General features: G+C 33.8%; 1 protein-coding gene across 6 annotated transcripts in view; it reads right to left on the reverse strand.

Moving 5' to 3' along the window:
* VPS13C (vacuolar protein sorting 13 homolog C) overlaps positions 1-13512 on the reverse strand; it is a 194646-nt gene that overhangs the window by 77625 nt on the left and 103509 nt on the right. For all 6 annotated transcript variants that reach the window (XR_005795851.1, XR_005795850.1, XM_040492864.1 and 3 more), the window contains 7 exons: positions 11797-11933; positions 9789-9945; positions 8641-8720; positions 8016-8075; positions 6161-6323; positions 4270-4386; positions 2851-2954 (listed from right to left, as the gene is read on the reverse strand). Coding sequence is in view for 4 of the 6 variants with exons in the window: in XM_040492864.1 (XP_040348798.1) it covers positions 2851-2954; positions 4270-4386; positions 6161-6323; positions 8016-8075; positions 8641-8720; positions 9789-9945; positions 11797-11933 (818 nt within the window). In the remaining 2 variants the exon portion in view is untranslated. The remainder of the gene's footprint in view (positions 1-2850; positions 2955-4269; positions 4387-6160; positions 6324-8015; positions 8076-8640; positions 8721-9788; positions 9946-11796; positions 11934-13512) is intronic.

Consider the following 13512-nt stretch of genomic DNA (forward strand, 5'->3'; position numbering starts at 1 on the left):
AGAGAGAGAGAGAGAGAGAGAGAGAGAGAGAGAGAGAGAGAGAGAAAGGCTCCATGCCCTGCACAGAGACCAACACAAGGCTCAATCTCATGACTGTGAGATCATGATCTAAGCTGATACCAAGAGTCAAGGCTTAACTAACTGACTGAGCTACCCAGGCACCCCCACTTTTGTGCTTTTATATATAATTGTCAAGTTTTATTGACAATTACATTTTTTGCACTATAGTGGTCCAACATCACTTACTGAAGACACTGTCCTTTCCCCATTGTATATTCTTACCTCCTTTGTTGAAAATTCACTTTATGTACATGGGTTTATTTCTGGGCTTTCTAGTCTGTTCCATTTATCTATGTGCCTGTTTTGAGGCCAATACCATACTGTTTTGATTAATATAGTCTTTTAGAATAGTTTGAAATCAGGGAGCATGACACCTCTGGTTTTGTTCTTTCTCAAGACTGTTTTGGGGGTGCCTGGGTGGTTCAGTTGGTTGGGCCTCCAACTTCAGTTCAGGTCATGATCTCGCAGTGTGATTTCAAGCCCTGCATCAGGCCCTGTGCTGACAGCACGGAGCCTGGAGCCCCCCTTTCAGTTCTGTGTCTCCCTCTCTCTGCCCCTTCCCCGTTCATACTCTCTCTCTCTCTGAAAAATAAACAAACATTTAAAAAATTTAAAGAAAAAAAAGATTGTTTTGGCTGTTCTTGTTTGGCTGTTCTTTTGTGTTTTGATACAAGTTGAGAATTGTTCTAGTCCATGAAAGATGCCAGTGGAATTTTGACAGGAATTGCACTGAATCTATAGAATGCTTTGAGCACTGTGGACAATTTAACAATATAAATTACTTCAATCCATGAGCGTAAAATATGTTTCCATTCACCTGTGTCTTCTTCAATTTCTTTCAACAATGTTTTATAGTTTACAGTGTACAGGTCTTTCACCTACTTGGTTAAATATATTTCAAGGTGTTTTTTTTTTCTCCTAGATATTTTATTCTTTATGATGCAATTGTAAATGGGATTGTTTTCCTAAATTCTTTCTGATAGTTCATTATTACTATATAGAAATGCAACAGATTTTTGTATGTTAATTTTGTATCTTGCAACTTTACTGAATTCACCTATTAGCTGTAACAGTTTTTTTCATGGTTTGAGGACATTCTTTAGTATTATATTTACATTCCTTTCTTATTTTCTTTTGTGTCTTTTGTGTATTTACTGTAAGTTTTACTTTGTGGTTACCATGAGGTTCACATAAAACATCCTATGCAGATAACAGTCTGTTTTAGTTGACAACAACTAAAATTAGAATACACTCCCAAACTCCACATTTTTACTGTCTCCCCACATTTTATATTTTTCATGTCACATTTTACCCCCTTTTATCCTTTGAATCCATAAACAAATTACTGTAACCATAGTTATTTTTACTACCTTTGTCTATTAACTTTCATTCTAGCTTTAATAAGTGGTTAATCCACTCTTTACTATAGATTTACCTCTTCCAGTAAGATTTTTATTTTCATATGCTTTCTTGTTATTAATTAGTGCCATTTCTTTTCAGCTTAAAAAGTCGGTTTAACATTGTTAGAAGCCCAGATAATGGTTACAAACTTCTTTAGCTTCTTGAGCTTTTGTTGGTCTGAGAAATTCTTTATCTCTCTGTCTATTCTGAATGATAACCTTGCTTGGTAGAGCCTTCCTGGTTAAAAGTTTTTTCCTTTCTGTTCTTTGACTATGTCATGACACTCCCTTCTGGCTTGGCAAAGTTTCTGCCGAAAATCTGCTGACTGCCTCATGTGGTTTTCCTTGTACATTAAGAAGTTCTTTTTCTCCTATAGTTCTTAAGATTCTCTTTAATTCTTGACAATTTAGTTAAAATTGGTGTCTTGGTGTTGTCCTCTTTGGGTTCACCTTATTTAGAACTTTCTGTGATATTTCTTTTCCCAGTCTAGGGAAGTTTTCAGCCATTATTCCTTCAAATAAGTTTTCTGTCCCTTTCTCTGTCTCTTCTCCTTTGGGGATTCCTAGATTATGGGTATTATTCCACTGCATGTTTCTCATAGGTCTCTTATGTTATCTTTTTTTTTTTTTTTAATTCTCTTGTTATGCTGCTCTGTGTGGGTAAATTCCATTGCTTTGTCTTTTAGCTTACTGATCTGTTCTGCTTCATCCAGTATGTTGCTGAGCCCCTCTGGTGTATATTTTAACTAACTTATTATATTCTTAGGCTGTATGACTTCCATTTGGTACTTTTGTATATTTTATATCTCTTTGTTGAAGTTGTCATTCTAATGATCCATTCTTCTCCTGAGTTTGGTGAGCATCTTTATGACTATTACTTTGAACTTATTATCAGGAAAATTACTTATGTCCAATTCATTAAGGGTTTTTTTTTAGGTTTTGTCTTTGTCTTCATTTGGACATTTTCCTCTGCCTTCTCATCTTGCCTCATTCTCTGTGTTTCTTTGTATTATGTGAAAGAGCTACCTCCCTTCAAGGCCACTGGAGGAGTGGCCTTGAATAGGACATGACCTATGGGGCCCAGAAGCCCAATCCCACCTGGCCACCAGAGCCAGGCGTCTACGGGATGTCCCCTGTGTAGGCTGTGGGTTCCTGTAAGCTATGGCAGCAAGAGCACATCTCTGCCTCTCCCCACCGCCCCCATCTCGATGTGGCCATTTTATCTTCTGCTGTGAAGGTGCTGCTCATCTAGTTTTCAAAACTGTTTCAGAGGAAATTATCCCATTTGTAGCTATAGAATTGGTATTGCCATGGGACAAGGGGAGTTCAGTATCTTCCCACCCTGACATCTTGCACAGCCTCCTTTTCCTGAAACCTGTTTTTTAATTACCTTTTTGTGAATAGACAGCAAATCAACATTCGTAACTATTATATCCTTAAGTCTGGCAAACATATCGGTCTGCTTTGGCTTCACAGAAATAGAGGCATCCATTCCTATGGGAAATGTAACATTTACAAACTTTTCACCCAATCCTAGTGAACCAGTTCAAGTGGCATTTAATTAAGTTAAAAGATATACTACCAAGATACAGAACGACTAAAATTACTATTAGACATATCAAAGGTATCAATTTCTATGTATGAGATGCCTAATAAAGATTACAGTATCTTTAAGTGCTATAGGTATCCCATACATAAAAGTTGTGGAAATTTTAAAGACAAAAAAAAAAAAATTTCAAAGAGAAATAATCACAGGTCTCCAAACAAATATCCTGTGCATTTGCAAGATCACAAGTGGTCATTTAGGAAGACACACAGTATTTCTTCAATAGCTACCTCACAAGCATTTATTATGAATACTAATGCTCTGATAACTAAGTATATATGAATATAATTTGATGAATAAATATTCACTGTCATAAAATCTATCTAAAACATAATCTAAGATTTCTCTCCAAAAAATTTTGTTATTCTGATAATTTCTAACGGCATGATGATTTCCTAAACAGCTCCTCAGTAAAATAGAAAGTCTGCAGATAAGACCCAGTAATAAGCTCAAACTATTACCATGCTACCCATGAAATAGATACTTGGTAATATTTGTTGAATAGTACTTATTTTTTAATCTTTTCTCTAGTGTTTACTATGTACCACTTTTCTAACTATGTACGTATATAATCCTACAAATAATTATTATAACTATCACAACAATCCCATGAATAACTATTATAACTATCTCCATTTTACAGAAGAGAGAACTAAGTTACAGAAAGGTTAATTTTCTCAAGGTCAGCCAATAAGTGTTAGAGCCAAAATTTGAATGTTGGCAGACTGGTCTAAGAACCCATGGTATAATACCAATCTATCCTTTTATCAAGCTGATAATGGATAAAGCCTACAAAATTTCTTTTAGATACTTCTATTTTGATGCTATATATGCACAAAGGACAAGGGAAATAAAGACAATAACATTTTCTCAGTGAGGTGTTCTGATATTAATTTCTCAGTTTAAATTAACATTATATTATTCTGAAAAAACAAACAACATAAGCAATTAAGCCTTCGATTTATTCTAAAATTTTAAAAATACACAAGAAATGCTTCATGTCAGCTATGAAGCATAACAAATTCACATCCAACATTTCAAAGCACATCTCTAAAAAGGTTGCAAAAATCTTCACTATAAGTAAACAAAACTATGACTCATGAGAAATCTACCATGCACAAGCTTACTCTTCCTGATGTGATGGTGCTGTTTCTATTTCTGAAGAAACAGAAATACCTACACCAAGGAATATCACGTACTTACCACGTACTCTAATATCTGCAATGTTACACTTCTGATCACAGATAAAGACATTAAATGCATTTAATTCAGCTATGACCTTTAAATCAAACACATCATCTTGAGAAGTATTGCTGGATGCTGAAAAGTAATACAAACCTTGTGATTAGCCAAGTGCACAGATGATATAACAGATAAAATAATGTAAAACTCATAAAAAGTACATTATGAACTATGAAGAATCAAAAAGGCCTCCATTAAGATTACATATAATTAACATAGATTTGACTCAATTTTCAAATGCCAATCAGACAAAAAGTAGCATGTTCCCTCCCAACTTAAGAATAAAGGCAACCTTTAAAGCACCTCAGAAGTACAATTTGCTAGAGGGAAATTTTCCCATAATTTTTCCTCTTAGAAAAAAGATAGTCCTCCATATTAGAATTCTAGAATTCTATTGCTCCCAAATTTTTATTTTGAACTTGTTTTTACATCATATATTAGATCAAAGAACATTTCATAAAAATGCTGAAATTAAGAATAGTTAATAAAATACATATTAACTATAACACAATCCGTGTTCTTAACTATAGAACCAATTTCTCTAGATTGTATCCTATTTCTCCATGAAAAATCCTGAAATAAAATCTATGAGACATAAATATAAAAGGTTAAAGTTTAAAAAATAAAATATATAATGTATGTGTGTGCATGTGTATAAGAATCATAAACAAATGGGTTCCCTTCATCTACTTTGGTTTATGTCTTCACTGATAAATTTAGGAGATGTTTTTCTAGAGATGTGTTTTGCCTGAGGAAAATAGACCTTTTCCTATAATACTGTAAAAGTACAGACATCAGTCTTTAATCACCAAAGTGATAACAGGAATTTTTGTCCCTTAAGATGTAAATCAAACCACAAAAACTATATTCGAACCATAAAAATCAACTATAAAACATACTGGAAGACTGTTCTTTTGGGCTAATAACTTTTGTAGTTTATTGAAATTAAACACTGCTTTTTCATTTATTCAACTGTGTGTGTATATGTATGCATTTATATAAATAAGTATTTCCACGGACATTAATATGACAAGTATATTAAAGACAAACTTCAACTCTAGTTTATAGCAAAAGTATTGCTCTGATCCCTGATTAAAAAAAATCTGATCCTTATATTAGGTCCAATATTACTAAGACTTTAACACTTTAAAGATGTCAGTAATACAGATATATTACTCAAACAGGTAATGGTCTGAAAATTAAATTACCAGATATCAGATACTCACATCATGTAATATGAAAGCAAAAATCATTAAAATGATACTTGGCTTAAAAACAGGCACATGTTTACTCTGGATATTTCATATTTAACTTATAGCACAAGCCATATGCTTGAGCAACATGTGTCCATATATGTATGTCATTTAAACTCATAAACTTTGGTTTTTGTTAGAAACCAAAGTGAGTCTGTCTCTTCTATAACATTCTTCCTCCTTTTGTGTCCTGCGAATCATTTAAAATTGTTCAGCGTCAGGTAGGTTTATGTGACTGATTGAAATGGGCCTTTGTACTTTGCATGATTGCATCACATTTTAATTTCTTCTGTTCTCACTTGCACTGAAGGCTACAGAAACATCAATACAAAGTACATACAACTTTATTTTATGTAAAAGATGGTGAAATCAAATATAAATATATGATTAATACTAAACATTTATTTTAAATCCCTTACTAAATTATTCTATACTACTGCAAGGATAAAATTTGCGTTTTCTTTTGAAACTATCCTAATCCGTCAGAGCAGCCATCACATTAAGTTGCTAAATATTAGTCTTAGCTTGAAAATATAAGTTATCACATGATTATTAAAAGTTGAGACAGAAAGAATCAGACCATGCTCAAAAGTTAATACCAGCTTTGACAACGATACTTCTGGACTCCCCCACAAGTGGTTTCAGCTCAGATTCCTTCTCAGTAGAGGAAGGTCCAGAGGATGGAACAGCAGATGATAAAAAATCCATGAAGGACAGTAAAGCTTCCAAATGAAGTACTAAGTCTAAGGATGAAAATGAAACCTAAGATAATGAACAATTAGAGAGGCAAATTTCAGATGTGGTGACATTTTTATGTTAAGCTTCAACATATACAAATAAGTACAGGTTGCAGAAGAGCTGATTTTAGAATAGTTCAATTAAGATCCTTTTTTTTTTTTAAGAAAAAACTCGCTATTATACTGTTAATCTTAACCAGACAATAAACTAATACTTTGCCCCCTCTCGTGCCCAACTGTAATTCTGACCTCAATTGGTGGGTTTAAAGTAAAGATACAGGCCTTAATTAAATCACATTTCAGATGGGTCCAAGACAGACTATATAAGCGCAAATGGACTGTAGGCAGTGTTTGCACTGAGCCACGCTTTAGCTTAGTCGTTAATTTTATTCTAATCATAAAGCCAATATATAATTCAAATGTTTAATGCTTTCATCAACACTAGGCCAAATAACCATGAACAAAATTCCTTTAAGTATATTATTGGGGCGCCCGGGTGGCTCAATCAGTGAAGTGTCTGACTTCAGCTTAAGTCATGATCTCACAGTCCGTGGGTTAGAGCCCTGTGTCAGGCCTGTGCTGGTAGTTCTGTGCCAGCAGCTTGGGGTCTGGAGCCTGCTTTGGATTCTGTGTGTGTGTGTGTGTCTCTCTCTCTGCCCCCTCCCCCATTCACACTCTGTCTTTCTCTCTCAAAAATAAACATTAAAAAATTTTTTTATAAAAAAAAAAAAAGTGTATTATTTGTTGGCAAGGATGTGAAGAACGGGGAACCCTCTTACACTGTTGGTGGGAATGCAAACTGGTGCAGACACACTGGAAGGGAGTATGGAGCTTCTTCAAAAAATTAAAAATAGAACTACCCTACGATACAGCAATTGCACTACTAGGTATTTACCCAAAGGATACAAAAATACTGATTCAAAGGGATACATGCATCCCGATGTTTACAACAGCATTATCAACAATAGCCAACTTATGGAAAGAGCCCAAATGTCCATCCACTGATAAATGGATAAAGAAGATGTGGTGTATATATATATATATATACAATGGAATATTAACTCAGCCATAAAAAAGAATGAAATCTTACCTTTGCCATGACACAGATGGAGCTAGACAGTACTATGTTAAGTGAAATAAGTCAGTAAGAGAAAGACAAATACCATATGATTTCACTCAGATGTAGAATTTAAGAAACAAAACAGATGAACATATGGGAAGGAAAAAAAAAGGAAAACCAAGAAAGAGATTATTAAATATAGAGAACACACTGATGGTTACCAGAAGGGAGGTGACTGGGGAATGGGTTAAATGGATGATGGGGATTAAAGAAGTCAGTTGTGATGAGCACTGGGTGTTGTATGTAAGTGATGAATCACTAAACTCTGTAACTAAAACTAATATTACACTGTATGTTGAATGACCATAATTTAAATAAAAACTTGAAAGAAAAATCGGGAAAAAGCATACTATTTTTGTACTCAACAAGTAATCATTAATTCATATCTGGAAAATAATATTTTAGGAAATTAAATCAACTTTTGTAAAAATACTATTTCAACTCTTTATCCATTTCTTTCATCTACAAGATTAGATCTATTATTATCGTCACCCTTGTTTTAATTTTAGACCTCACCATCTCACAAATGAAGACAGCTATAAAGCTAGATTTAATCATTAATATAAAAAGCCTTATAGTGAATTACAAAATATTTACCTTCAGTCTCTGTTTGGTATTTTCATGAATGGTTTTAAATTCTGGTCCATCACTGTCTGCCTAGAAAAGGTGGAAGATTAAACCACTGGGCCGAAAATACTAATAATTCAAACATTGAAATATATATACACACACACACACACACACATTGTACATACATACACATATATACATACATATGTATATACATATATATATATTCTTCACTTTTCAAAGTATGCTATGAAAACACTATAAACATATTTCTTAATGGCAAAGAGGCATGTGCCAAAAAACTTGACCACATAAACATTTCTCAAATTCTAGAGAAGCAAAAACTCAAATTCCTTTTCCTACTTAGAGCCAAATGCTAAAGGTAGGGGAAATGCTAGCATATCTAGATTGTAACAAACTTTGCTTTGGATAACCACAGAACTTTGTATACACTCACTTACTCAACAACATAAGGTTAACTCAAAAGGTTATTGATATCACCAGGACTGTCAGGTGTTTTTGCATAATTCACTATAATCAATGAGCTTTAGAATGAAAAAATTTAAGGGAGAAAACTGAAATATTAAATATGGGAGAACTTCATAATTTCATGTATTTAAATATTTAAGAATCCTAGAAGGAAGCCAGGTACCTTGGTCAGTGACATTTTTAGCAGAGGTTCCTCAGTTACATTAGAAGAGTTAATAACATGAAGTGGCTCTCCTGCAGAGTCTAACAGAAAAAAAACCAAGGGCAGCTCCAGTCAGTCTTTCAAACATTTCAAATGTATTTTAAAACAGAGTACCCAGTTACACATATGTAAGTTTGTCAAAATTCATGGAATCATATACTAAAAAGGGTTTTACTGTATACTGATCATACCTCAATAAAAGTGGCTTTGAAACAAAAAAGACAAAGAAACACCATTAAAAAAAGTTAGAAACAAAACAAAACAGTAGCAGCCAATTACAGCTTTTGTAACATTTGGTAGTACTGGTATATTCATTTGATCAAATCAGACTAAATTGAAGAACAAAGCTATAAAATACATAAACTATTCTCAATATGTTTGCTGTATTTAAAGTTACCCCATAGAGTGCCTATAAACTTTAAACACCTTTAGCAACTTTCAAAGTTGGCTTGATGCAATTTAAAAAGTGGATCTGAAAGGCTGAGGAAACTCACTGAACAACAACTTAGTATTTACATGGGGGTAAGAAGTGAAACTAGAAAGTGATGTTAAATTTTTCCTCTATAATATTTCTGTATTGTTTAATTTGTTTTTTCAAAAGTATAGGTTAAAGTCATTGAAAACAAAAAACAGTGATGTAATTTAAAAAAAAAATAAAAAGCAAACAAAGATTATTTTCTAGTAAATTAACTCACTTTTCATAAAGGGTCCCTGGGCTTTTACACATGGGTATTATAACTGGGCTCTGATTTCCTAATACATCAGTTCTCACAGCAGAGTTGTAAAGAAATGTTGCTTTTACAAGTATTAAAATGTTATGTATAGACATAGAAGATACACTTCATTTTTCTTTTTAGATATAATTCAACTTCATTCTAAATATATATACACACACATATACATATAAATGTATTTAGATACATTCTTACTTACTGGTTAAAAAACTACACAAAAAATAAATTTTTAAATATCAAATTCTTTTTTATCCATGTAATAAATTTAATCTAAATAATCATGATGACATTAATAAATGTGCTTACCACTCACACAGAGGTAGAGGCCACTGCCTGTAACATGAATAATTTACACAGACTATACTTCACACTTACCAGTGAACTCAAAGCATCGCATACTAATTTTTTTTAGATAAGCTTTAGCAGTCAGGTCATAGGTTCTAACTTTAGCTTCCATTCCAAGCTGCAGGACATTTAGTTCATGTAAAGGTCTTCCTTTCTTTTCTGCTTTTTTCATCAGAGTAATCACAACCTAGAAAAGGCCCCAGTATCACCATTAACAAGCTCACTCATATATAATGAAGATAAGTCAACAATTTCATAACCATGCAGAGTGGCATAATGAAAAAATTCACATGACGTAAATACGAGTACTTCCATTTGTGCCTAGAAATTGCCTCATGTGATTGACTTTGAAGGTACATTTACTTGTTCAGACTTCTGAAGCACTGCCACTCTATTCTAGTGATTATCAAGGTAAAATTAACAACAACAAAAACAAAAAAAGTAGTTCTGCCTAATTCCCAGGAGTTCTATCTAGTCTGATGGATGGCCTTTCATCTGAAAGTCTATAAGAAAAATGGTCAATTGTTACACTAATGCTAATGCAAGATTTCTCAAGCTTGACACCACTGACATTTTGGGCTGGATAATTCTTAGTAGTGAGGGAGCAGACCTGTGCACTGTAGGATGTTTAGCGGTAACACTGGCCTCTCTCATTGGTTGTCAGTAGCTCCCTTTCCACCGATAGTGATAATCAAAAATGTCTTAAGACACTGTCAAGTATTGGCCTAGGGGAATGCAAATTGCCTCGTCCACTCTCCATGTCCTAAAGTGATGGAACTACACTAACATTTACTACAAATGATATTAAAGACGGTGTATGGGTTTTCTATCCACATTGTTAATGAGGCCCATTTGCAAAAAAAATGATTCATCTATCCATGTCTCAATTATTAAAGCTTCTATATCTTTAATAACGCTAACATTAACCAGAAAACAGTAAAGCTTTAATAAGAAATTAGTTTCAAAGCATACATTTCAGATAAAAATACAGAACTAATTTTTTTAAGTTTATTGTATTTAAGCGAGAAGAACATAGCCTCTACTATTAATGATGAAGGGATTTGGGAGGAACTTCTTGCAAGTCCCCCTGCCCCAGGGTAAGAGAAAGACTCTAATCTTCCTTAAAAGCTCATCTCAAATGTCACTTTCTCCAAAAATCTTCCCTGATACTCCAGACTACTTAGATGCCCCCTCCTTATTATCCACAGCCACAAGCTCCTCCTGCACATTTTTAATGGGAGCACTTAGAAAACTTTTAGTTGTTTTTTGTTTGTTTTTTTCATTAGAGTCTATGTCTTCTAACTCTATCCTCAGCACTTAGCACATGAAATGACTATTTGTTGAATGTGTGAATACAGAAGAGGAAAATCCGTTTCATCTCTCCTCAAGAATCTGCAGATGAAGCAGACAGTGGTAATACAACACTTAAAAAACGTAGACATACTATGTTTTATTCTATTAAGGGTTTCTTAAATTTGCAAAGGATCTGTCTGTCACTACTTCCCTTTCCTGACTTTCTCATATGAAATCCAAAGTGAGCTACATTCCTAATGTCCTAAAATCATTTGAAAAGCATGTTATAGGACATGCTACCATTTTCTCTATGAAACATTATATACCCCAAATATAACTCATCTTTTATATACTCTCAAATTTGCTACAAATTATGAATGCGACGTACAAATGATAAATAGCCTACATAAAATTTTTTTATCCTTATCAGTAATTTACAAGTTTGTTTTAGTAGAGGGAATTCCAAATATCTATTATTTATTCACTTTACAAAAACAGATGAGGGGCACCTGGGCGGCTCAGTCGGTCAGGTGTCCGACTTCGGCCCAGGTCACACGCTTCATGGGTTTGAGCCCCACAACAGGCTCTACGCTGACAGTTTGGAGCCTGGAGCCTCCTTCACATTCTGTGTCTCCCTCTCTCTCTCTCTCTGCCCCTCCCCTGCTTGCACTCTGTCTCTCTGTCTCCCCCAAATAAATAAATATTTAAAAATTTTTTAAAATAAAAACAGATGAAAATCAGTTACCTCTTTGATTTCAAAATTCAGCAGCATATTAATGATGTCTACAGATCTCATTTCTTCAGCTCCAGCTATTAAAATACCTTGGGAAGCATGTACATCTTGTTTTGATGTATAGATTTCAAGTGGCCCTTTAATTTCACCTAAAGATGTTTAAAAGAAATTTTTTCACTTCTATTCACACATTTTTTTTTCCCACAAATGCTCATTGAGGACATGTATGAGAACTCTGGACCTGTGCAAGCAATGAAAACCCACAAGTCAGTAATACATAGCTCTTGCTCTCAAAAACCTTACAGTTTAGGAGAAGAGACATATACATTTAAAATGCAAACAAACAAAATAAGCAGGCTAAGCCTAGTCACAGTGAGTAAACAAATGTTAATAGACTAGAAAAAAAGTGCAGAAAACAGAGACTAAGACATTGTTATGGGAAGGCCAAGAAAGGTTTAATAAGTGAGTTATCATTCAGGTAGAGCTTAAGGACCTCCTCACACAGAGAGCACAACCAAGTATAAGACAAGAGATTGTAGAAACTCATAGAGAGTACACCATGAGAGGTTAGGGAAACAGAACAGAATATGATATGATTAAATCATGGAGAGGGTAACAAAAGTTAAGGCTAGAAAAGGAAAAAAGTGTGAGGGATGATTAGAACCTCTTATGCCATACAAAAAAGCAAAAGCAAAGCTATATGATCTGATGTTGTTGTGCTGAAATTCATATACTCTGACATGCAAGAAAACTGCTTTCTAAACTGTAATACATAAAACTTCCCCAACATCACACTGACGGCAAATGGTAGAGTCCAAACTCATCAGTCCCCTGAAAGTCTTTACTCTCAACTAACCCTCAATATCATTGTATTAGTTCTTAATATTACTTCAGTTAACATTATCTATGATCATGAACACAACACATAAGAATTCTGTAAACCATACCAGAAAAGCATATGGAAAACGATTGCTGTCAATTATTATCTTTGAGAAACACATAGGGTGAGGTTTCTTAACTATCACCTTACTCCAGCACTGTTCCAAACAGAGTGTGATCCAGGGGAATAATTCTAGCAAATGATTTGCTTTTACAAAATAACTCCTGAAATAGGCAAAGATTTTTTAAATAGAAAAAGCACTCGTCATTTTTAAAAATAGTATACTGGAATTCACTACAATTAACTAATTCTGTTAATAAAAGACCCATTAAAAGAATGAAAAGCAAATCACAGATAGGGTGTGTGTATATCTATCTATCTATCTATCTATCTATCTAGATATATCAACACATAAATATAATACATATAACCAATAAAAGACTCATATCCAGAATGAACAAAGAACTCCAATATATCACTAAGAAAAAAACACAAACATCTCAATAAAAATAATGCTCAATAGACTTGAATAGTCATGTCATAAAAAAGGATATCCAAATGGCCAGTATGCATATGAAAAGGTTTTAATTTCAGTAGTAATCAGGGAACAAGTAAGATCCATAAAAATAACACTGTGTATCAGCCAGGACGGCGAAATTTAAAAATACTGACAATACAAAGGACCAGTGAGAATGTGAAACAACTAAAACTCTCATACATTGTTGGTAAACTGGTACAACCACTTGGAAAATCGTGTTCAGCGTGTTACTGAAGCTAATCGTAAGCCTAACAAATGAGCCTATCATGTGAAGCCTAGCTATACAACCAAAAGAAAACAGGACATAAGT

Source organism: Herpailurus yagouaroundi, unplaced genomic scaffold (genome assembly GCF_014898765.1).
Source record: "Herpailurus yagouaroundi ecotype Mexico unplaced genomic scaffold, PumYag 184, whole genome shotgun sequence".
In the NCBI taxonomy this organism is placed as follows: Eukaryota; Metazoa; Chordata; class Mammalia; order Carnivora; family Felidae; genus Herpailurus; species Herpailurus yagouaroundi.